Source organism: Apium graveolens, chromosome 10 (genome assembly GCF_009905375.1).
Source record: "Apium graveolens cultivar Ventura chromosome 10, ASM990537v1, whole genome shotgun sequence".
Taxonomy (NCBI): domain Eukaryota; kingdom Viridiplantae; phylum Streptophyta; class Magnoliopsida; order Apiales; family Apiaceae; genus Apium; species Apium graveolens.
The window spans coordinates 232,895,399-232,920,788 of NC_133656.1; the positions used below are offsets into that span (position 1 = coordinate 232,895,399).

The following is a 25,390-nucleotide window of genomic DNA, read 5'->3' on the forward strand; positions in this document are numbered from 1 at the left end:
TAAAATATTTTCTTACGTTTACGAGCCAAATGTACATCCTGTTATTATTGAGTGTGTTAATATTATTACTACTTTAAAAGCATATGAAAAGGATAATTGTTTTGGTGCAATTATTGTTGATATAAAAAAAAAGTGGATAAAATATTTTACCGAGTTTTCTTATATTTATGGTGTTGCATGTCTTATTGATCCCGGTGTTAGAAAAGAAGGTTTAGAAAATATGTTAAAATATTATTACTCGGTGTTAGGTGTTTCATACAATCACGTGCTTTATGTGCAAAATTGTTTAGACTTATTACACCGTCTTATAGATCTATATTCTCCTAGAACTCAAAATATTGCACCACCTAAGACTAGTCATTCTAGTAGGTTCAATCCCATATTACTTGATATCCTAACTAAAAAACAAAAATGTAGAATTCCCGAAAATGCATCTACACCTATAAGTTCATTTAGCATGACTAGGGAGTTTTTTTTCATATAATTATGAGTTGGATGAGGATGTTTCAATACTAACGTGGTGGAAGAATCATGAGAACCAATTTCCGGTATTAGCTAAAATTGCAAGGGATATTTTAGTAGTTCCCACCTCTACAATTGCTTCCGAGTCTGCTTTTAGCGCCGGTAGAAAAGTGTTGGACGAGAAGAGATCAAGTCTTGCACCGGATATGGTCAAGATATGTGTTTGCAAAAAGGATTGGGATCAAGCGGCAAAGAGACAACAAGGGAGAAAAAAAGATGACTCAGACGGCGAAGAGCATACGTGGATGACGATTGACACTTCATCAGAATCGGGCATGTCAGCGACCGATCCACAAGAACAAGAATTTGAATAGTTGATAACATTTGTTTGCCTTGTATTTTTAAAATTTGTTGTGTTTTGTATCTTATTTAAAATGTAAACACGGGTTGTTTCGTTTTTTAGAGAGGAGTCATCTCAAATCAATTGTAACATTTTTTTTAATTAATAAAATTTATAGAGGCACCATCCTCTTTTCCTTATAAACATGTTAGTTTTATAAATTCGAAAAAAACACAATTTTGAAAAGAAAAATTGAAGATACAAAAAAATAGTTTCTTTCTTTCTGCACCTTCAGTAATATAGTCACTTATTTGCAAAACAAACTTTGTTTTTTAAAAATAACAATTTTGTTTTTATTATTTGATCAAATAAATATGTTGAAATGTTAAAATGTGTTAAAAATTGAAAATGTTATTAATCGAACATAATAAAAATGTTATTTTATTATGAATCAGAATTTTATTATAACTAACAAAATATTCAGTCATTTAAATATTATCTAAATATTTAATTTTGATTCTAATTGTACAAGTTTACATAAATATAGAAATTGAATCACAATTCACAAGTTATGAATCACAACAAACTTGACAATTTACAGTTGGTACATTCATAATAAAAAAAAAAACAATCGAGTGGGAGTTGCTTGCCACTTGCCAGTTGCCACTTGCAAAGTCAAAATTTGGTTATAAATTATAATTGTGTTCATATAATCTGTCCAGTCCAACCTGTAGTAATAGTAACTAGCAAGCATCCATTATTACCGGCGGTTAACCGGCTAACTCGTCTCAATTCGCCAAATAAACGATTAACCGGCTCGTATTCGCTGAATTCGCCTAATTCGGCTAACTCGCGAGCCGGTCACGGGTTATCGTTTAATCAAACCGGCTCGGCTCGGCTCGTTCTCTTCTACGTGCCGTTCACGGGTTACTTGGTAATTAAATCGGCTCGCCAGAAATTCAGCACGGCCCGGCCGGCCCGATCATCTGGCCACCTCTAGTTACAAGTTGTCAATTTCAAATTTTCAATTGTTTATCATTTCAGTTGTCACTTCACTACATCTACAAAACAAGTCTCCAACTTGTCGGTCAGCTCTGAAGCCGGCGAACCAGCCCGAACAATTCGTAACTCGCAGTTAATTGATGTGGTTAATCGTGTGTCGATTACGAGTCTGTTTACCGCGGTTCAAACCCGGTCCGATCCCGATTCGTTATTAAACGGGCCGGCTCAGTGTTGATAGTCCGAGTGCCCAACCCCTGTGCGGCCTAGCACGGCTTGCACGGACCGCACAAGTGGCCAGGTCTAGTGACAAAGTGTGATTTTTAGAATGAACCATAATGTTGCAAGCTCTTTCGCCTCCTTACATGTTAAGGTTTTAAAACTTCCATGTCTCAGGTTCTAGAACTTGTCTCTATTGATGACACATTCTATGCAATCCGATTGGTAAGTTTTTATCCGGGACACAATATAGTTATAAGGTCTGTCCAGGATTGATTTATCACGGGGTGACGAAGATCATTACCATGTGTAAGACATTATGCTTAACGAAAACTGAGGGCAGAGAATGTAATGTTGTAGTTTTCATGAAAATTGCAAGGCCAAGTTTTGGTTATTGACATGTGGGGAAAGTTCATCCTCTAAGTAGTGTCAAAAGTTCTAGATATATTAGTTCAGAATTCAGATAAACTTGCACTCTGTCCCCCCTATCAACACACAAAGTTATAGCACAAGCGAGATCTATATTCTAAAATAGGCAATCTGGCATATTGCGTTTCCATTGGAGACCTATAGACTAAACCAGGTAATCTGGCATATCGCGTTTTCATTGGGTTACTTATCCTTTAAGTTATGACCTATACAGTTATATTATATCTACTGAAGACAAACTATTATATAAAGATCCGACTAGCTTTCCGAAAAAACTCAAGGTGTTGGACAAAACTGTCAAACGAATGTTATGCAAAGAACAGAAACACAGTTACCCATTTCCGCTAGACAGCAACATAATCCAACTTTGGTCCACTGCATCCTATGTATTTACACCCATGTAATGTTCCATCACTTTGAAACTGCACCAATCAACCAGAAACGATTAATTCTTCTGTTCACTACAATAATATATTGTACATATATAAGATGCTGCTGCTCATTCACCAAAAGAATGAGAGATCTCTTTTGCTCTATTGAATCAGCGTTCTTAATGCTATTTTGCAAAGTACATCACAAGTTCTATATATTTTTGTTAGGATCACAAGTTCTTCAATGCGGATAAAATTGATTTCTTCGGAAATTACCTCTTTTACATAAGCTTGACTTGTTCCTTGTATTGGCCATGTGTGGAAACTAAAAAGCTGATTCTGACAACAAACTGTCAACTCCTTCCCGATCCTTGACTATATTCATGGGAAACATCTTGCAGCTCAGCTGCAACAACTTTGTTATCCATTACTTGGTGATCATAAAGAACTGGATAGTTGCACCAACTTTTTCCCACAAAAGAATGATAAATAAAAAAATCGAAGCTTACATCACTTGTATTGCGTAAAGGGTAGTGGTATCTCACACACCCCACCTTTTCTATTTATTTTACAATCAATTTCACGTCTAATTGGTACAAGACATGGCAATCCCTATAACAACATTTGCCCATCCTGATTTTTTGATGAAATTTTACCCGAACATTAACAATCGCGTAGATGGTGACTGTGTGACTAGCTTTGAATTTTGATACACAGTTTCTGGCATAGAGCTTTAGGGTCTGAAAATCCAGCGTGAGAGTTGCAAGTTTCTGGAGATCTAGCACAAGCAGACATTAAAAAGTATATCACACTTCAGGTACTGCAGTAGATCTCGATGCCCGTACTCCATTTAACTCGTGGATCTTTGTACCAACCTCTGCGACAACCAGCTTGGTTAAAAATAAACCAGACACGAGAGCAGCAACCATCAGCATCGTGAAAACAGCAGTCCAGCTGTTAGTAGAGATGTAACCGGTTAACAATGGTCCTATTGCAGCTCCTATTGAGCCAGTTCCATCAATGATTGCCGTGACCGTTGCAAGTGCTCTTCTGTTTCCTTTCAGTGAGCTATGTGTCCCTAAATCGGCTGACACAGCTGTTGTTATAAGAGCATATGGTCCATTGACAAACATGCCGGTGACCAACATGAGAATAACATTGACAGCCAAGGAAATGTGTCCATAGCTACGGTAAAAGAATAAAGCTGGAATGGCACAGTACATGAAGCTTGCAGCTGTTATCGCTCTAGCATCAAGGCGATCAGAAATGTGGCCAGCCAGGATTCCTCCAACTACACCTCCAACATCAAACATTGTAGATAGATTCCCAGCTGCTTCATTAGACAAGTACTTTCCAGCAATCGCTACACATAATATAGATGCACAAATTATGAGAAGTCATTAACAAACCTGTACATGAGATTTTTTTTCCTTGATAAATACCTTATCAGTTTATCATTCATCAAATTCTGGAGTATACGGAATATCAATAGAGAAATAAAAATACCTGTGTGGCTAATGTAGAAAGGCAGCCAGTATAGAAATGTATAAGCCACTAATTTTGAGAAGAATAGACAGAAAGCAAATGGAGCAACCCCTGGGATCCTCCATGCTTCTATGAACCCAATAGCTGATCCATCTCTTTCTTCGACCTCTGATTTTAACAAAGGTTCTGCTATTGTTTCATCGGCTTTTATAGGAGTGTGCGATACATCTTGATCCTTATCGAGTCCAACATCCCCAGGACTAACCGGCAACAATAGGAAAAGCACTAAACCAAGAATAGCAATCATGAGACCTGGAATCACCATTGACCATCCCCAGCCGTATTTCAGCAAAGCTGAAGCAACTAACGATCCTGTGATGTTACCAACAGATGTATGTGCATTCCAGATACCCATTATAAGTCCTCTCTTTCGTTTCCCAAACCAGTTCCCTACAACTGCTACTACTGAAGGCCATCCAGTTGACTGAAACAAACCAGCAAGCATTTGGACAACTAAATAGTAATAAAACAAATGAATATTTGACCAATATCCCACCCCAAACAGTGCTGTAAACAAACCAGTTCCCACCATTCCGATTGTCAGAAAATATCTCAAATTCGTTCTATCACCCAAGTGACCAGAAAAATACATTCCAGTTGAATACACAAAAAGGAAGGCGACATCAAGGTCACCAAGTAGTATTGGTCCATCCGATCCATTAAAAGGGGCCCATCCATTTCCAAGAATCCACGATTTTCTCTTGCTTTCAAAAGGTTTTCGAGAGTAAGTGCTACTCCACGAGAAGTTCAAGAGGTTTGCATCCGGAGATTGGGGGTCAAGGGCAGTTTTCACAATACTAGTAGTTTTTCTAGTAGCATGATAGCTTGCGTACGCTAAAAAGGTGATGATTAGGACAATGGTTTGGTGGGTTTTAAAAGATAACTTTGATTTCGTTGTGTATTCTATAAATCTAATTCCTAGCGGTTTGCTTTGTTTTCTCTCACTAGATTCAGACAAAGAACCCATCTTCTTCACCAATAAAAAGATTTAATGAATAGGGCCTCAACTTCCTTCTACAGCTTCCTTCTACAATCTGAAATAACAAATAACAGGAAATAGAGATATGACTGCAGAATTAGACATTGACGGTACTAGAAGCTAAAAATACTCTTTAAAATCATATATTAGCAAACATTTGATTATCTTAAGACTAATAGTCAGCTGACTATAACTAAAGATGCCGAAGAATTTCTAAGTACCCTGCACCGGACTATGCAAATAAACCAGCAAGGGATGCGATCTTTATAATCAATCATCAGGATTAGTTTCCGGGCACATTAACCATTAACTATGAACCAAACGTCCCCATAGATATCTTAGTAATCCGTGGATTTGATGAACAACCAAATTACTCAATCATCTCGTCTCTCTTAATTTCTTCTCGAGTTTGAAGAAGACCCAAAAATCCTGTTCCGTCTGCTATACATACTGCATCTTTAAATTTTAACTTTTAAAAAAATAGCAATATAATTACTCGAAATCTAGTACATGATGTTTGTCAGTCTACCCATGTCTATCAGTTCTTCAAGTTAACTACTGAGAACTGTTACATATCTACCAAACATAACTAATCATATATCTACTTTAACATACCAGAACACATAAAATTCAGTAAGCTTGCAAAAGAAGCAGTTACCAGATTACCAAATAACATCAAACACTAATCTTAAAGATAAACATGCAACTTCCTTAATCCAACTTCAAACATCTCATAAAAATCTTAACTGCACAATCTCTGCACTCAAAAATCAAAACCAACCCATTTTTCACAACCCAAATAAAAGAAGAATCCATAAATAATTAAATCCATAATTAATAAAATCCATTACATTAACATGGTCACAAGTCGCAACTCAGAACAAACGAAAGGTGTGTGTATATATATAATATATAGATAAGAGTGAAAACATATCAAGAATGTAACATAAATTAAATAAAATCTCGAAATTTATTACCTTGCATAGATGAGCTGAATGAGCTGAAACAAAGTGATTGTTTATCTGCAACTTATAAATATTTCGAAAAATGTTTATTTTTGTAAGCCACAAAAATAGCTAGTCAATTTTTATATTTATGAAGCTTGAATATAACATGTAGGTGTTTACATTTAAGCAGGCCGGTGGTTTATTACATAGTTTGTAAGTACCCAATATACCCCTGAATGAAGAAACTATGTGTAGGGGTAGTAATGTAATTTTAGTGGCAGATACGTAATGAAAGTGTGGCATAGAAAGCATATTCGTATAGTTGCATGGAATAATCCCTTGCGTGCAACGGATATTCTTGGGCCCACATTTCCTACGTGGAAAATGGTAAGCCCCGAACTGGAGCGAGGGGACGTCAACTGAATTGGACTAATAGATGAATGCCACGTGTCATTAAACGATTCTGGGCTTCTTGTGTCCTTTTGGGTCCAGAGAAAAATGACACCTATATGTGTGATGGGCTTGTACGCTTCTTTGTCTGCATGAAGTTTCCTTCGCTTGTTGTTATTCGCATTTCATTTTCAATCTCGAGCTCCCCCATATCCTAAAACCTAATCCTATATTTTCATTTATTAACTAATAATAAGAATCCAAGACAACATTGATGGACAGCTACGTATTTAAACGAGTCAAATTGTTACGTGAGCAGTTATACAGTTTGGTTTATATATTCAATTTCACTTATCTTATGAATGTGTTATCTATTCAATTCGGTTTATATATTCAATTTCACTAATAATGTTCAAGAAGTTAGAATTATTGCATAACTTTTTCGAGTCAAACTCAAATTTCAAAATACTTGGTTTGTGAGCTTCAACGTACAAGTCTACAAGAGTACTCGATTTTCTTCGCAATAAGGGATCAAAAGCTTTTGCAAGAAATTGAGAAAAAATTGAATTGTGATAATAAACTCAGACCACAAGCTTTCAAAACAAACTGATTTGTGTAAGAAAAAGACGACGATAAGACAAGAAGAGTGTAATTAGTAGCAGACTAGAGTGTTCTTCATACAAGATGTATCTGTTTGTTTTGAAGATTAAATTTGCTCGTTACAATAAATAATCAGATTGTTTTATGTAAAGAGAGAGTATAACTCCTAAATTAACAAATCTCATTTGCCAATAAAGATTTTAAATTTTTGCAAAATTTATTTATATTTTATTGCCAACAAAATATTTTTTTTATAATTTTGATTCGAGTTCTTAAAATTAATAAAAATATGTACGTAAAAGAATTTTACAATTACATTTTAACACAAACGTTTTAAGCATCACTTTTGTCCAAGGCAACTTGGGTTGGCAAAACATTACATAGATAAGAGTCAAGGAGACGATCTAAACTTAAAATGAAAGCTTGTGAAGACCCGTCAAATACACAACAGTCCACAGCATTCACTTGAGAATGTTAACCGACATGTTTCACAAATCATCATTAGGACTCTTACATGCTTTTCAAACCCCCAAAGTCCTACCCCGCAAAAAATGTTTACCTAAGTTACCTCCTCCCATCTTGTAAATTATGCAACAGAACCATAATTATAAGAAATCCGGAGAAAGTCATAAACTTCTAAGATAATACCCTAGTAGAATGCCAAGTACAGCAATTAGCAAGACGTAGTAGATAGACAGTCCACCGCCACCGTTGTTTCTTCTTGGCCCTCTCTTCAAAAGTTTCTATTTCAAAAGAGCACAATATTTCAGACAACTAGGTGAGCATAACCACATAAAACAGCAATGCAGGAAATGTCTAATCCACCACACTTTTTTAGATTTTCAAAGCAACTTCTGTTACAACCAAGAACTAAAAACTATTTGTTTGCTCTAGAAATACAAACATTCATCCGGACTAAACATTTCCCCGACATAAATCTGAAAAAAAATGCAGCAGCTTTTCACGCAATGGAATAGAACTCGATCAATGTCACACAAATAATTTATATTAATTCTTACTCTACATATTGTATCTGTCGGTCGCGGGATCTTAAATGGAATTAAATTCCATACATCTTACATTTTGATTTATTTTGACTCCTATACAATAAGTATCAACTGATAGATGCTTCTGAGTTACAATAATGATAATTATGAGAGACAATTCTGTAAATTTTTATGCTTATTGACAATACCCACGGATGAAATCTCAATTGATGTCTTTTTATCAACCAAATCAAGCTATAAACAAAGTGCAGGGATAAACCAATCAACAAAAATAAAGATATAATTTACTATACAAGAAACTATTGTGGTGAATATTCTTATAATTCTGAGGAGTTATGAGATCAGTCATTGACCTTATTATTGTAGTAAAAAGGACTGTAGCCCTCCAAGCTAATGTAGGGTTTCTATTCCCATTCTTGCCAATATTTTTTTATTCCCAAAGGTGGCATTAGTAGAATTTGTGCGACATTGGGTAAATGTTCAATAGAAAAATGTCCTCTTTCAAATTAAATCCCATTCAGTTCATAAGGTTCCTACATAAGGTTCTTACAAGACACATGGTCGAACTACAAGGAGGGGCCAAAACAGAAGTCATGAATATTACACATTCTATTATATTTTACATATAATATTTACAGAAAATAGATACAAAATAGATTCAAATTTGTATTTCATAAGACTTGACTGCGCTCGAGTCCTTATGACTTATTGACTTAAGACTCGACTAGTAAAAATTTTATATTTAAATATAAATATATATCATTTATCTTTATTTTTATTATTAATTTTAAATTACGAAATGAAGGTATACGTACACGAAACGAATCCTTAACAGTTCGGGTTTGGGTCAGGCATTCATGACACGAAACACGAAAGTACACAAAACGAACGAATTTCCAGCTCTACACTATACAGCTTAAAACTTTTAAGTGCAAACATTTAAGTCAAGAAGATTCTTGATGAAATGTAAATATTCAGCAAATTTTATCAAGAAATCGGAAGAACAAATTCACAGCAACAAACAACAACAACAATAACAAATAATAATAACAAATAATAATAATAATAATAATAATAATAATAATAATAATAATAATAATAATAATAATAATAATATTATTATTATTATTTATTTCTCTCACCAGTTCTTGTTGAAGCCTATTGTTCTCTTGAATAATGGACTGTTTCTCCTTGGTAAGGGTTGATATAAGATCATTAGCCTGCAACAACACAAAAGAACAAAACTACTTAAAATAAAAGGAAGAAACCTTATCTAAGATTGGGCTATCTTGTCTCTTTCAGTAAGACTAAGGGAACCACAGGTTGTGAAAACAGGTCCAAAGAGCAAAACTAAACTTCACTAAAAACGATACATCGCATGGTGAAAGAATATTATAACTCTAGGCACAAAGCACACTGCAGTTTTAGATTTATTTTCTCCACAAGAATACAACAAATAATCTATAAGTGCATAATATAGAATGCATGAATTATTAATATATAAAACAAAAGTAAGTATAAAAACTAAGAAATTAGGCAGGGGGGTTTGGGGGGGTTGGGGGAGGGGGGGGGGGGTCGCCATATCAATCAACTGTTAAAAAACTAAATTGCACCAGATGCCACGAGTGATGAGTCTACACACCCTTATGCTACACATCTTCTGTGACAGTGAGAAAATACTTATTTCTTTTTCTATTTCTAAAATCTTTGTTAAAATTAAGGGTTTGGAATGTCAGCATTTTATATCATAAAAGTTACCAGTTGTAGCTGTAAATACAATGTTTTGTGCTCCTTAAATTTTTGTTTATATTCTACTGAGTCTAGCTCTCTTAAAGCTCTGGCTTTTTGGATTAGTTAGTCTTAGTCTAAACATATAAGTTTGGATGATATTGAAGATTTTGTATTTAATAAGGATTCCTAGTCTTGATTTATGATTCTAGTGGGTCCAAAGTCCATACTCTCTAACGGCATTCCCAACTGAAACCTGCAGGAGTTTCCAATCAACAGACAAAAACAAAATCAAGCTTAGCACAACTGGTGTCAGATAATAACCAGCCATAATAAGAAATAGGTTTATTTACCACGTGCACCCTTGTTCCATGAAATGGACATTGCTACTTCACCAACTGGCGAGATACCCAACCCAACCTTGATATGGAAAAAAATAATAATGGTCCTACTCGCCAATTGGTGAGATATCCAATCCAACCTTAATATCGAAAAATTTAATAATGGTCCACAGCACTTGGAAGTGAAGGCAGGCCTCAATAAAATAGTGATGTATACATTGCATGTCTGTTTTGTCTTCTAACATGGCTACAGTGACAAGGTTTTACCATTTTATATTGTGACTGTATGTTTTTCATTATGATTTAGCAAACAGTCTTTGATATAATGGTATTGTATATGATCATTTATAGACAATTTGTTTTAAATTTTTCGTCTTCATCATTTTACCCTGACATTTGACTTTGCTCAGTCATTCTACATCTATCTACCGGGTTGTGTCCTTCATTTTCCTTCATTATATAAGATTTTTCCTAGACATAATATTTTAATGCATAGAAGGAACTCTACACTACAATAGCAAACTGATTTCTCTCCATCTAATGAGATTATTTCTAATGATGCATGACAAGCATCCTGTTTCAGAAGTGGTGGAAAAACATAATCCTAAATATTTTTTAGAGCCTTAAGTAACTCTGTCACTTGAATGAATTGATATAATCTAACAATGATCAGTATTCGGGGGGACAATGAAATGTTCATATCAAGATATTCAAGTAGGAATTAGCAAATATTTAAAACTATCAATGTAAAAGCATCTTGTTTGAGAGAATTCATCACCCTCTCCGTTGTATGAGTATCATCAACAATTTCTAGCAGCAATCTATATTGCTATGAAACATGTTCCAAGAACTATATGAAATACTATAAAGTAAATAACATAACACAAAACAATCCATACCAAGAACAAGATGGAAGAAACTAAGACCAGAATACAAATGTCAATTTAGAACAGAAAATCATGTTTGAAAGATATAATGCAGAAAAAGACCTTGGTAGAGGTGATTTGGTGCTCAGAAGATCCTCTAGAAACCTGTAAGGGTTAATAAGGAGGTACTGATTAAATTTCCAAAGATAGATGATCACTCAAGAAAGGTCAAGAAAAATAAAATAAAAAGACAAGTGTTTTGATACTTAAATTTAGTACAAAATTTTAAATCTATCAATTTAGAAGCATCTCATGAAGAGATTTTTTTTCCCTCTCCATTCATCAACAACTCCTAGCAGCAATCTAGATTGCTAAGAGACATGTTCACAATTGCTATATGACATACTCTAAGGTAAACAACATACGAAGAAATTACTAAATTAGCAAACCATACCAAAACTGAGATAGAAGAAACTAAGATCGCTATACAATTTATTTCAGAACAGAAATATATGTTTAACACATATACTGCAGAATACCTTGGTAGAGGTAATTTGGTGCTCAGAAGATCCTTTAGAAACCTGTAAGGGTCAATAAGGACCTATTAATTAAATTTCAGAAGATATGATCACTCAGAATTGGTCAAAAAATAAAAAGAAACAACTGTTTTGATACTGAATATAGTATAAGAACTCACAGCAGTAGCATTTTCGGATGTATCCTCCTCAGACTCTTCTGGCACAGGCGAAGGTGGACTAGGGGGGTCAACATAAGCAACTGTTAATTTGCACTCCTCAACATGATTTCCCGCTTCTTTATTAAACTTGTATATAGAGATTACAAAAGGGAAGCACAAAGTTATAACTGCCCTTTTTAACTCTCCACAGTAAAAAAATTATGAATGATCAAGACAGAATCTCCAAACTCAAATGACTCTCACCATTTCTGGGGTAATATCTTTTGGAGTAGCACCAGGGGGAGCCGCTACGCTTTGGACAAGAAATTTGTCATTGCATTTCAAACTCGAGGGTTGTTCTTTCAGAGCTTGCATAGTAACTGAACCAGTTTGTAGAATAGTTACACCTAATATTAAAAAAGAGAACTATATAGCTTCCAAGAATGTAAAGAGTAAAACAATGAAATTACCGGTTACATTGCTTTGTGAACGTGGTGGCACAATACCATTGTTAGGCCGTACAGAGTACTTCTTTGGGTTAGTAGTCTTTACCTGCAACAGGAAAAACCATGCTGGTAATTTTTAACTCCAAATACACAAACGAAAAGCACATATATAGATATGATATCACCCTAACAAAAAGCAAACTTTGTAAGAGTGGCAGTTTATGGTGGTTGTTGGTGGCTGATGGTGGTCTCTAGTGATTGCGGACGGCTGCTGGTGGCAATCAACGCCTGGTCATTGGCTGATTGATAACTACGATAATTATCTAATTCTAAAATATTCAAACTAAATAAATCACATCCAATTTATCTTTATTATAAACAAATAATAGAATAACTCCACAATCCACATCGCTTAATGAGGGGTGCAAGAACAAAAGGTCTAATTGCTTATGAAGCTCAGTCTGAGGCTGGGAGCAACCATTAGCCCCAACATAGATCTGTTGCTGCATACGATACAGATATATATACTCGAAAAGGAATACGCACTACAAGCACTTTGCAAAGGAAAAAAAATGACTGAGTGCAGCAATTTCAACACAAAGTTCCAGTTTACGAACATGTAGTTATCGTTTGCTCCTATAAGTCTTTGCCAAGTTCTAACCAACCTCACGTCTCACAAGTAAAGAAAAAATAACAACCCCGTCCTATGGAGTCCCATACATACATAACCTGTCCCGTCCATATCATGTCAAATTAAACATTTTCAACATAAAAAAAAAAAAAAAAAATCAATCCCATCCAAACGAAGATATATGCAATTACTAAACTGATCACTACTCGCTAATAGTAAACTAAAGAGCTTGATGCTCCTAAGTACGTACTCGCCTAACTTAGGTGATATACAAAAGAATTCTAATGTGAATGTGCGGGTAATTGCAGAATTTGATCAGATACAAATATGCCATTAAAATACACTATAATTACGCAGGTCTTGTTTAATTGCAACCTACAACAACTAACTAATCCAAAATTTAAAAATGAGGCAAAACAAATCAAAATCGACAGGGAGTACTAACTACAAACCGAAACCCCAATCAAATTTTTGATTCATACAATCACGAAGAGAACACATACAAATCAAATCGCGATACGCAAAATCAATTACCTTAAACGCAACATGCTTATCAGTCTTATTGGACAACTGAAATGAGCAACAAATCTGCTTCTTTAGCTCAACTGTTAATCAATTAAACACACGCAAACAACAATCAGTAACTAACAAACAAAATAATAAAATAAAACCCTAGCTTAAATTAAACAGTAATTAAGAAAAATGAGTGAATTACTGACGTGGAAATTCGAGCTCGAGAGGATCGACGGAGATGAGTTCAGTTGGATGCGTGGACTGAAACGGCGTAGGTGAATCCATGGGAGAGATTGGGAGAGATTTTGATGGATGATGAGAGAGGAGAGATGTATAGATAGATAGGAATATTAAGGTTTAGTGTGTATTTGTGTTTCAAGTGAGGAATAGAAACCGAAGAGAATATGGATTCAACTTTGTTTCTGGCTGTTTGATCGACAGCGTGACTACAGCAATTCAGATTCGGGTCTGCTCTTCAGTCAAGATGTCTATTTCTCTTTTTTCTTTTTTCTTTTTTAATAATTACTTTGGATTTTGTATATAAAATAATTAAATCCAATTATTATAGCATGGATGGCTATATAATTTTATTCCGGTTGAAATAAAATAAATGATTTTCTTGGATTTTAAGAATCTGATTTACTCACTATTTACGTTGACCGTTTATATTTTTATTTAACTGAATTTAATATAATATTTTGTCATTTCATTATTTTGGAGAACGAGTTTGGATTAATGACAAATAAGAATATACGAGTATGTATGTGTGTGTATCCATGGATATATATATATATGCACATATTAATTATACAACAATTGATAATTTTTAATAAATGAATGACGAGGTGAATTAAATTTATATAGATATTAATGTATGAGATAATTGTCATATGAATTAATTTCCTCGACAAACCCCACTGACGATGTTAATAACCTATTAGACGGTGGAAGTATATGATATGTGTCACATAATTATTAATAGTGAAGTATAAATTATACAAATGTGTAAATAGTTTGTTTTATTTTTTATTTCATATGACTTAATATAATATTTGGTCATTTCATTGTGTTGGATGACGGTGTATTAAATTAATGATAAATAAGAATATATGAGTATATATCTATGCATGTATGTGTGTATGTGTGTATATACGTGTGTATGTATGCATGTATGCATGTATGTGAATATGTATATATGTATGAATTTTATGTATGCATGTATGTATCATTGTTTGTATGCACGTATTAATTATAAAATAATTAATAATGTTTAATAAATGAAATATGAGTTGAAATAAATATTATATAGATATTAATGTGGGGTATAATCGTTATATTAATTAAATTACTTATCAAATCCCCTGTTAGTGTATTATATATATAATACATGTATATATGTGTGTATATGTGTGTGTATGCATGCATGTATGTATGTATGTATGCATGTATTAATTCATATATACATATATATTTATTATATATATTTATGTATGTGTGTATAATGTCTGTATCCACATATTAATTACAAAACAATTAAGAACATTTGATAAATGAATGATGAGGTGAAATAAATACTACTACCTCCGTCCCATTTTATATGTCCCTTTTGGAAAAAAAATGCATATTAAGAAAATGGTTAGTTGGATAACATTTTTAACAAAATACCTCATTAAATGCATTGAAAAAAGAGAATAGATACTAAATTTAGAAAGTCAAATCTTGGAAATAACAAATCTAAGAATAATTTTGAAAAATTATGCTTAAATTTACATTGAAAGAAGAGAGGGACAAGTAAGTTGGGACAATTTTTTTTTTCAAAAGGGACATGTATATTGGAACGGAGGGAGTATATAAATATTAATGTAGGGATATAATCATCATATTAATTAAATTATTCAGCAAACCCCCGTGTTGTTGTATTATATATATAAAACATATTTGGTTCTTTTCGATTTTGTCTATACAAACTTTTGATCGAGAATTTAGTAATTTTCATCTCTTTTTATGGGCTTGAGTAGGTTGGCCTTAGTTTGATCTATATGATTATATGGTGTTCTTTATATTAAACTTTAATTTTAAAACTCTTTTGGCCTTATTGGGTCAGGTGAGCTTCGTGTTATAGTTTTGAGCATTCAAAATTTGCAGTTTCTAATTTTTAGAGTTGGTTCTTTCATGTTTATTTGTTGGTTCTAGGTAGGTATTAGAATTTGTATAAATAAGGGTATAGTTGAGTTATGCAGACATTTCTTTTCTTTTCCTCATAAAAATATATATAGTTTTCGTGTCATTAATATCATGGGCTTATTTGTGCTTTAAAAAAATTTATGGCTAGTGCCTTTAAGAGGTTATATTAGTTTTGTGTCTTCAAGATGTAGTTTTTGTGCCTGCAAGAGGTACATGTTTGATGCCTTGAAGAGGTAATTTTGTGTCTTTAAGAGGTAGATATTTGTACCTTCAAAAGATATATATTTTGGTGTCTTCGAGAGGTAATTTTGTGCCTTCAAGAGGTAAATATTTTGTGCTTACAAGAGGTAATTTGTGCCTTTACGAGGTTTTGTATCCAAATGGATGAAATACATTATTCTTCAAATTTGTTTGTCCGATAAGATTAAATATGCGATGACTGTTTTGGATAGAAAAACATAAATTTGTAATTAGCAGACTAATTGTTGAATGATCCAAATCATTGATTTTCGTAACCAGTCCATCTACCATCATGTTCAAAGACCACACCTGAATAAGATAACAAAAGAATTCGGTCATTAACTATCATCGGTAAGAAAAATCATGTATACAATTTAATAACATAATTATAAGATAAGTAGTAATATTAACATTATGAAAAATCTAACCAAATGGAACTCTTTTGGTCAGATACATGAAACTTCTGAATTATTTAAAATGAGCAAAAAAAAATATACGCAGAGATTTTGATTCTAGTTATAAAATTGGATGTTTATTAATACATAGACAGTATTATCATCGAGTGGGTAATAAAAAAATCAAGTACTATTATGAAAATTAGACACTCCTAGTTTATACTATTATATATTTTTGTAATTCTAATATTTATAGATATATTTTTCGTGACATGAAATATTAGACCCATGATTTGCTCCGTTCTTAATATATAATATGTTTTACTATATATAATAATGTTATTATAGAATATTTAGATAATTAACACCGACCACTTAAGAACTGGTTAATGTTAATTTTAAGGAAAGCATACGGGAAAAATAATTAAACAAGTAATAATTGAAAAATTAGTAAGAAAAATCCAAAGTTTAGCCAATTCTTGCTCTGTGGGAAATATTAGACCCATGATTTTATTCGTTCTTTATATAGAATATGTTTTACTAAATATTATAATATTATTATAGAATATTTAGATAATTAACACCAACCACTTAAGAACTACTTAGTGCTAATTTTAAGGAAAACATATGAGAAGAAAAATGTATCTAGGAATATTAGAAATACAAAAATATACAATAGTATAAATCGGGAGTGTCTTATTTTTAAAATAATATTTGATTTTTCTTTTATTACTTACTCGATGATAATATTGTCTATGTATTAATAACCATCCAATTTTAAAAACTGGAATCAAAATCTTTGCGTATAATTTTTTGCTCATTTTAAATAATTCAAAAGTTTTATATATCTAAAGAAAGGAGTTCCTTTTGATTAGGTTTTTTTATAATGTTAATATTACTAGCTATCTTGTAATTATGTTATTAAATTGAATACCTATATTAATTGAATTTACTTTCTTTATTGAATTATATGTTGGAACGGACTAATTGTTGAATGATCTAAATCATTGATTTTCGTAACAAGTCCATCTACCATCATGTTCAAAGACCACATCTGAATAAGATAACAAAAGAATTCAGTCATTAACTATTATCGGTAAGGAAAATTAATACATATATACAATTTAATAACATAATTATAAGATAAGTAGTAATATTAGCATTACGAAAAATCTAACCAAATGGAACTCCTTTGGTCAGATACATGATGAAACTTTTGAATTATTTAAAATGGGCAAAAAAAATTACGCAAAGATTTTGATTCTAGTTTTAAAATTGAATGTTTATTAATACATAAACATTATTATCATCAGGTAGGTAATAAAGAAAAATCAAATACTATTTTGAAAATCAGGCACTCCTAGTTTATACTATTATGTATTTTTGTAAGAAAGAATGCCCAAAATACACCACTTTTTACATTCAACTGTCCAAAATGCCCAAATGTGCGCGAACCGCTCAAAATACCCACGAAATACGCATTTCAGGGATGCGTAGTCAACCTTTCAAATTTTAATAAAGAGCACGCATGTTCCACATGTGTATTCACTTTTTGATTTAAAAGAACACGCATGTGCAACATGCGTATTCACTAAAATACAAAAAGTGAATCCGCATGTGCCACATGCGTAGTCTTTAAAAAAATTGAAATAATGAATACGCATCCCTCACATGCGTATTCAGTAGGTATTTTGAGCGTACAGTACCGCCAATTGGCATTTTGGACATTTTTCCCCAAATGGTGGGTATTTTGGTTTTTCACCCTTTTTGTAAATATATATTTTTCTTGACAGGAAATATTAGACCCATGATTTACTCGATTCTTAATATATAATATATTTTACTATATATTATAATATTACTATAAAATATTTAAATAATTAACACCGTCCACTTAAGAACTGGTTAATGTTAATTTTAAGGAAAGCATATGGGAAGAATAATTAAACAAGTAATAATTGAAAAATTAGTAAGAAAAATCCAAAGTTTAGCCAAAATTTTCCTTGACGGTAAATATTGGACCCATGATTTTCTTTGTTCTTAATATAGAATATGTTATATTATATATTGTAACATTATTATAAAATATTTATATAATTAACACCAACTACTTAAGAACTAGTTAGTGCTAATTTTAAGGAAAGCATACAGGAAGAAAAATGTATCTGGAAATATTAGAATTATAAAAATATACAAAAGTATAAACTAGGAGTGTCTAAATTTCAAAATAATATTTGATTTTTCTTTTATTACCCACTCGATGATAATACCGTCTATGTATTAATAAACATCCAATTTTAAAAGTGTAATCAAAATCTTTGCGTATAATTTTTTGCTCATTTTAAATAATTCAAAAGTTTCATGTATCTATCCAAAGGATTTCCCTTCGATTAGATTTTTCATAATGTTAAAATTATTAGTTATCTTCGAATTATGTTATTAAATTGAATTTACTTTTCTTACTGATAATAGTTAATGACTGTGTTATACCCAAAATTTGGCATTGGATTGACTCGGGTCAAATGCGGGCTAATTACAGTCAAACTCGGTATTGCATTGTAGAAGGTAAGGACGCGTCCAGGCACCGAGGACGCGCCAGCTTGTGAGGAGATGTGTTACAGTCTGGTAATGACGGAGCTTGGGGAGTGCATGGTTAGGGAAGGACGCGCCCAAGCTATGTGGACGCGTCAATGATTATGAAAGTGCTTGGCACATGAGATCTTGTGGTAATGGACGCTGTAGGACGCGCCTGTCTTGACCATGACGCGCCATAGGAAGTGGAATGTTGTGCATGATGGTTTTTGAGGAGACGGTGCAAGTCTCATGAAGGTGAGGGCGCGCCCAATGTGTTAGGACGCGTCCTGTGATTGGTCTATGTGTTCTCAATGGTGACTTCAGGGCAAAGCTTGCATAGAGAGGAGCAATGGAGGTTGTTTTTACTAATATATTTGTTGCAGGTACTCTTTGAAGAATTCTCTCCTTGAGACGGTCAAGGAGAGGGATGTCTGTGAAAAGCTTGAAGGCCTCCAGGGGTATGCCTGATGATTGAAGGCCTCCTCCTGTATTCAACGGGTGTCCTCGTTGGGGATGCGGGGGTTAACTTTGGTGTGTGCTTTGGGAACTCTGTTCTTGCATTCAACGGGTGTCCTCGTTGGAAAACTTTGGAGTCATCCTGCACTTTGCACTTAAGAGCTTGGGATCACCTGTCTTGTTATCTGGTGGATTATCCTCATTCGGGGGACAGGGATGCGTCCGACACTTGGGGTGAACCGTGGCTATACCTGCGTCTGTACATCAAGGGAGATAGCTGTAGCGGGGTGTTATCCTTGCGCAGGGAGATGCATTATCCGTGAAGTCCTGTGATTACGGATGAGCCTTGGGCCTTCGCGGTTGGGCCTCATAGTTGGACATTCCTAAAGCTAGCGGGATATGGACTTTGGATGGACTTCTATTGGACCTAGGAATAAGAAGTCTAAGCCCATTAGATTTCTTGTTCTACGAGAACTACATCAGGCTTGATCCCTATATAAAGGGTACGTAGGCACATTGAGAGGGTAAGAAGTTGAGAGCTGATAAGAGAGCCACCACTTACTCTGATCAATCTCAGCCTAAAACAACCACAAACCACCACACACCGCTTGATTATCCGGCAAAGAATCACCATCACAGATCTTAGTTCTGACGAGAAACCTCAATCTTTGTTGTTACCATATTCCTCCGTCAACAAATTGGCGCTAGAAGGAGGGGTGCTAATTAAGGTCGTAATCTTAGGAGGAAAATATGTCTTATAATCGTGATGGAAGTGCTTATGATGGAAGTGACAGCAGATCTGAAGGAGAACGCGGGGAGGCTACACTCGCCATGAACCCTATGTTCCCAGAAACATGGCGGATCCACCGAGAGCTCCGGATGTGGGGGGAACACCTCCGGTTCTCATCAGCAATGCTGATATCTTGGAGCAGTTGTATCGCATGGGGGATACTCTTAATAGTTTTCACTCAAGACTGAATACGGTGGAGCGTCGAAGAACGAGGAGAGGTCATTTTTTCCCCGTCATGGCCATGTCGTGGGGAAGGCACCGGTAGTTGAAGGAGATACCCAAGGCAGCGGGGAAAACCCGTGAATCACTCCGCGATGCTTGGAATATTCTGATGATGTAGAGCCTATTGTGGAGCTTGTCGATGAGGACACTGATGGCAGGGAAAGGCCACGCCTTGGTAACTAAGTGGTGTCACACCTACATAGGTCTGGGCGTACGATGGACGAGCGTTGTCGTGCGGAGAACACTCAAAATCAGGATGAGGAAGGAAGGGATCTTTCAACCTTGAAAAGAAGGCTTGGCTTAAGATTGGAAGATGACGATTTGAGGATGTTGCTGGTAGAATGGCAAAAGGAAGGAAACGCTGGAGAAGCGAAGCCCCGTGACACAACGCGTGTGCCCCAAGCATTCCAAAGGGATGACATGGTGCGGCACCGCGAGCACGAGCGTGCCCCTCCGCGAGGGAATTACTACCGGGGATATCAGAGGAATGGACGAGGAAGGATGGGATACCAATATGGAAGAACATCCTACAATGGTAGGAGAGATGGAGCACCTTCCGCTGAAGAAGCCCCCGTCGTTATCCCTGTAGTTTCTCACAATGCTACGGGTAATGGCTCCAGGGCACGTCCTCATAATCAGGATGGTGGTCGAGTTCAAGTAAGAGCGCAGAATAATGATAAAATTCCACAACACGGTCAAGAGGAACCTCGCGTGCGGGAAAATTTTCAAAACCAAGATGGTAACATGCCACAGCCGCAGCCTCAGGGCGAGGGGCAGCGAGATCCACCGCTACACCCGGGGGGTAATCGAGGGGAACTACAGCAAGTCGCAGAGCAACCCCAACAGCCTAATGTTCAAACCATTCCTGCAGTAGGAATGTTCAATGTGAACGATCTCAAGAGGTTGCTCAACCATCTTAAGGGGGAAGAGTAACAGCGACTGCGCAAGCTCCTTCTCCTTTTGTTGATGTTGTGAGGGAGGCACAATTTCCTGCAGGATACAGGAACACAACCAATGACTTACGTTTTCATGGGAACTCTGATCCTGTGGAATTCCTGGGGTGCTTTAATATTGAAATGGATGTATATCAAGTACCTGATTTGGCTCGATGTCGTCTCCTGGCGGCCACTTTTAGAGAAGGCGCTCAGCAGTGGTTCCAAAAACTTGGTCCAGGTGTGATCACATCCTGGGAACAGATGAAAACTTTGTTTTTGACTCAATTTCAAGCCGCAGTGAAGTACACACCACCAGTCACCACACTGGCTAATGTGAAACAAAAGGAAGGAGAAAGTTTAACCTCATACTTCAAAAGGTTCAATGCAGAATCCACTTTGGTAAGGGGTGCAACTGATGAAACACTGAAAATACTTCTTATAGCTGGACTGCGTGTGGGAACAGATTTCTGGAAGCACCTGCAAGGGAAGGACCCGATGTCGTTTGCAGATGTGCTTGCGCAGGTGGAATCATTCAAGGCGATTGAGCAGTCGCTCGCGGAAACAAAAAAATATGAAAACACCCATAACTCCAAGGGGCGATCCAAGAGAAGGGATAGATCCTTGAGCCCAGATTATCGGCGAAATGCCAGAAGCCCTAACAGGGTGAACACCGTGAGCTCGCGGAGAGAATGGATCCCGCCATCGAACTATAAAAGAAGGGTCAGCAATTATACACCACTGACAGCGTCCATTACTCATATCTTTGAGGTAAATAAGGATAGATGAATCTTCAAGAAACCCGACCGTCTAACTTCATGGCAGAGCAGAGACAAAAAGAAGTATTGTGATTACCATGAGTCTACCGGCCATGACACCCACGAGTGTCGTCACCTAAAAGATGAAATTGAGGAATTGATCAAGGCTGGGTACCTAGGAGAATGGATTGACAAGGTGAAACGACGCAGGGGAAGCGATGACAAAGGTAAGGATGAAAGACAATCCCCACGGGCGGAAGATGTTGAAAAAATAGCAGAAGTTAAGTTTCAGAGGGCTGGCAGTATCAGGGCGATTTTTGGAGGACACCCTTTTATTGGTGATAGTAATCGAGCACTGGAAAGAAACGCGAGAGAGGCGCGACATCCGCCGCTCACCAACATTCACAGCTTGGAAGACAGACCTCCGAAGATCTTTAAGGGAAAGTCCGCTGACATTACATTCAAGGAAAAAGAATCAAGGTGGGTGCATCATCCCCACAACGATGCGTTGGTGATTACCATGCTTATTGGGGCCATGAATGTACGTCGAGTCTTATTGGACAATGGGAGTTCTGCGAACATCTTGTACTACAGCACATACAAAAAATTGGGTTTCCCGGATAGCGACATGTATTTTGAAGATGCACACGTCTATGGCTTTACTGGGGAAGCAGTAAGAGTTATGGGTTCGGTTAGGCTTCCCGTCACGCTCGGGGAAGGAGCTTTGTCAGTCACTCAAATGATAGACTTCAAAGTGCTGGATCAGGATTCCGCGCACAATGTGTTGGTCGACAGACCTTGGTTACTAGCGTTCAGGGTGATAACCTCGCTACATCACTTGATGATAAAGTTCCCAACACCAAACAGAGTGGGAAGTCTGAGAGGGTCGCAGTATGAGTCACGCGACTGCTATCACAAGGCTGTTAAAGAATTCCGCAAGAGAAGGTACGAAGGAAAGGGTCTTCCATTTGAGGGTGCAAAGGACATTCATACAAAACCAAGCGGAGAGGTTCATGCCCACTATTTCGTAGAAGGACCCGAAGAGGAAGAAACCTATGTCACTGGGAACTCTGTTTGGACGCTGGGGAATGTTTCGAGGATCTGTAGCGTGGAAGAAGTGGTGGTGAACCATGCAGAGGAGATCATGCAGAAGGAGGTTAACGGGGAAAAATTGGAAGGAAGAAGTGAGATTTTGCAAGGTCTCGGAAATAACCTCAAGGTGGATGCTCCTCAAAAGAAGGACGCGCCCTTGAAGAATAAAAATGGAATTGAGGTTGATGCTCCTCCAAATGAGGATGCGCCCTCTTCACCTGCATTGCACAAAACTATGCCTTGTCTTGAGGTAGATGCTCCCACTAATGGGGACGCGCCCTCAGATACAAAAGTGGAAGTCGAGGACCCCCGAGACTTTGATTTCGATTTGGATCCCAGGAACCCGATGCCCGCCGAAAAGACGGGGCCGGCCGAAGACACAATATCTATTCTGGTTGATAAAGATGACCCGAACAAGGTTTTGAAAGTGGGATCCCAGTTAGATGATGAAACGAGGGGAAGTCTTACCTGATTCTTAATTGCAAATCTTGATGTCTTCGCATGGAGTCATTCGGATATGGTAGGAATCGACCCAGAAGTAATGTGTCTTCGGTTGAATATCTTCCCGAATTGTACGGGCATACGTCAAAAACGCCGCCCGGTGAGTGGGGAAAGGGAGATAACATTAAAAGAAGAAGTAGACCGGTTGTTGGAGGTGAGACTAATCAAAGAATCGTTCTACCCCGAATGGCTTGCAAATCCAGTGCTTGTGAAAAAGCCGAATGGGAAGTGGAGGACATGTGTGGATTTCACATATCTCAATAAGGCATGTCCAAAGGATAGCTTCCCGCTCCCAAGAATTGATCAGTTGGTTGACGCGATAGCAAGGCATGCATTGTTGAATTTTATGGATGCATACTCCGGTTACAATCAAATTCCGATATATGGCCCTGATCAAGAGCATACATCCTTTATTACTGACAGGGGGTTATACTGTTACATAGGAATGCCGTTTGGTTTGATTAACGCTGGCGCAACCTACCAGCGGTTGGTAAACATGATGTTCAAGAACCAAATCGGGAGAACCATGGAGGTGTACGTGGATGATATGCTGGTGAAGTCCAAGGTGGCGAATGATCATATCAAACACTTGATGGAAATGTTTGACATTCTAAGGAAGTTTCGCATGAAGCTGAACCCACAAAAGTGTGTGTTTGGCGTGGAGTCAGGCAAGTTTCTTGGGTTCATCGTCAACCATAGGGGAATTGAGGCCAACCCTGTAAAGATCAAGGCACTGTTAGATATGAAATCGCCCACCAATGTGAGGCAAGTGCAAAGTTTAACTGGAAGGATTGTCGCGCTAAATCGGTTTATTTCCAAATCTTCTGATAGATGCAAAGAGTTTTTCAAGGCGATTAAGTTAGCAGGGAAAGACTTTGTATGGACACCAGAATGCGAGGAGGCTTTCAAAAGAATCAAGGAGCAGCTGGGAAACCCTCCCATGCTGTCAAAACCGTTAGATGGAGAATCTCTAGTACTGTACCTCGCAGTGTCTGAATATTCAATCAGCGCAGTTCTGGTAAGAGAGGAAGATGGGAAGCAGTCACCAGTGTACTATGTGAGCAAGCGGTTGCACGACGCTGAAACTCGCTACACAAGCATGGAGAAGCTGGTTTATGCCCTGATTCTCGCATCAAGAAAATTGCGGCCGTATTTCCAAGCCCATAGAATTGAAGTCCGTACGGCATACCCGCTACGACATGTCCTTCATAAACCAGAGTCATCAGGAAGAATGCTGAAGTGGGCTGTGGAGTTGGGACAGTTTGACTTGGAATATGTGCCCCGGACAGCGATTAAAGGGCAATCCTTAGCTGATTTCTTGTTAGAATTTGATTCTGAAGTTGATGACAAAGCTTTGGTGATGCTACATCCACCTCATGTTGAGGAGTCTTTGGAGGAGTTTCCACATCCCTGGTGGATCTTGCATGTGGATGGGGCAGTTAACAATGGAGGAGCAGCTGCGGGTATAGTACTTGTGTCTCCAGAAGGCCACCATCTGATGAGCGCAATTCATTTCAAGTTTTATGCAATAAATAATGATGCGGAGTATGAAGCGTTGATTAATGTCCTAAAGATCGCTTTGGAAATGGGGGTGCGAAACCTAATTACGAGGAGTGACTCAGAGATGGTGGTGAATCAGGTGAACGGGGGGTTTCAAGCGCGAGGCCCACGAACAGAATTATACTTGAGATGCACACAGCGCCTGATTGGAATGTTCAAAAAAGTCAGGTTTGAATGTGTTACGCGGGAGAAGAACA

At 36.5% G+C, this 25,390-nt stretch overlaps 2 protein-coding genes across 2 annotated transcripts; both read right to left on the reverse strand.

Annotated features, from left to right (window-relative positions):
* Nucleotides 1-3,286: 3,286 nt before the first annotated feature.
* On the reverse strand, nt 3,287-6,477 carry LOC141689238 (putative glycerol-3-phosphate transporter 1). The gene is made up of 3 exons (XM_074493467.1): nt 6,322-6,477; nt 4,327-5,399; nt 3,287-4,183 (listed from the first exon to the last, which is right to left on the reverse strand). The coding sequence occupies exons 2-3, from the start codon at nt 5,330-5,332 to the stop codon at nt 3,627-3,629; spliced, it is 1,563 nt and encodes a 520-aa protein (XP_074349568.1). The 5' UTR covers nt 5,333-5,399; nt 6,322-6,477; the 3' UTR covers nt 3,287-3,626.
* A 1,209-nt stretch (nt 6,478-7,686) lies between these two features.
* On the reverse strand, nt 7,687-13,958 carry LOC141692700 (vesicle-associated protein 1-2-like). Its single transcript, XM_074497614.1, has 9 exons — nt 13,696-13,958; nt 13,511-13,581; nt 12,370-12,451; nt 12,164-12,279; nt 11,921-12,046; nt 11,763-11,804; nt 11,347-11,388; nt 9,431-9,508; nt 7,687-8,024 (listed from the first exon to the last, which is right to left on the reverse strand). The coding sequence occupies exons 1-9, from the start codon at nt 13,772-13,774 to the stop codon at nt 7,908-7,910; spliced, it is 753 nt and encodes a 250-aa protein (XP_074353715.1). The 5' UTR covers nt 13,775-13,958; the 3' UTR covers nt 7,687-7,907.
* Between the last annotated feature and the right edge of the window lie 11,432 nt (nt 13,959-25,390).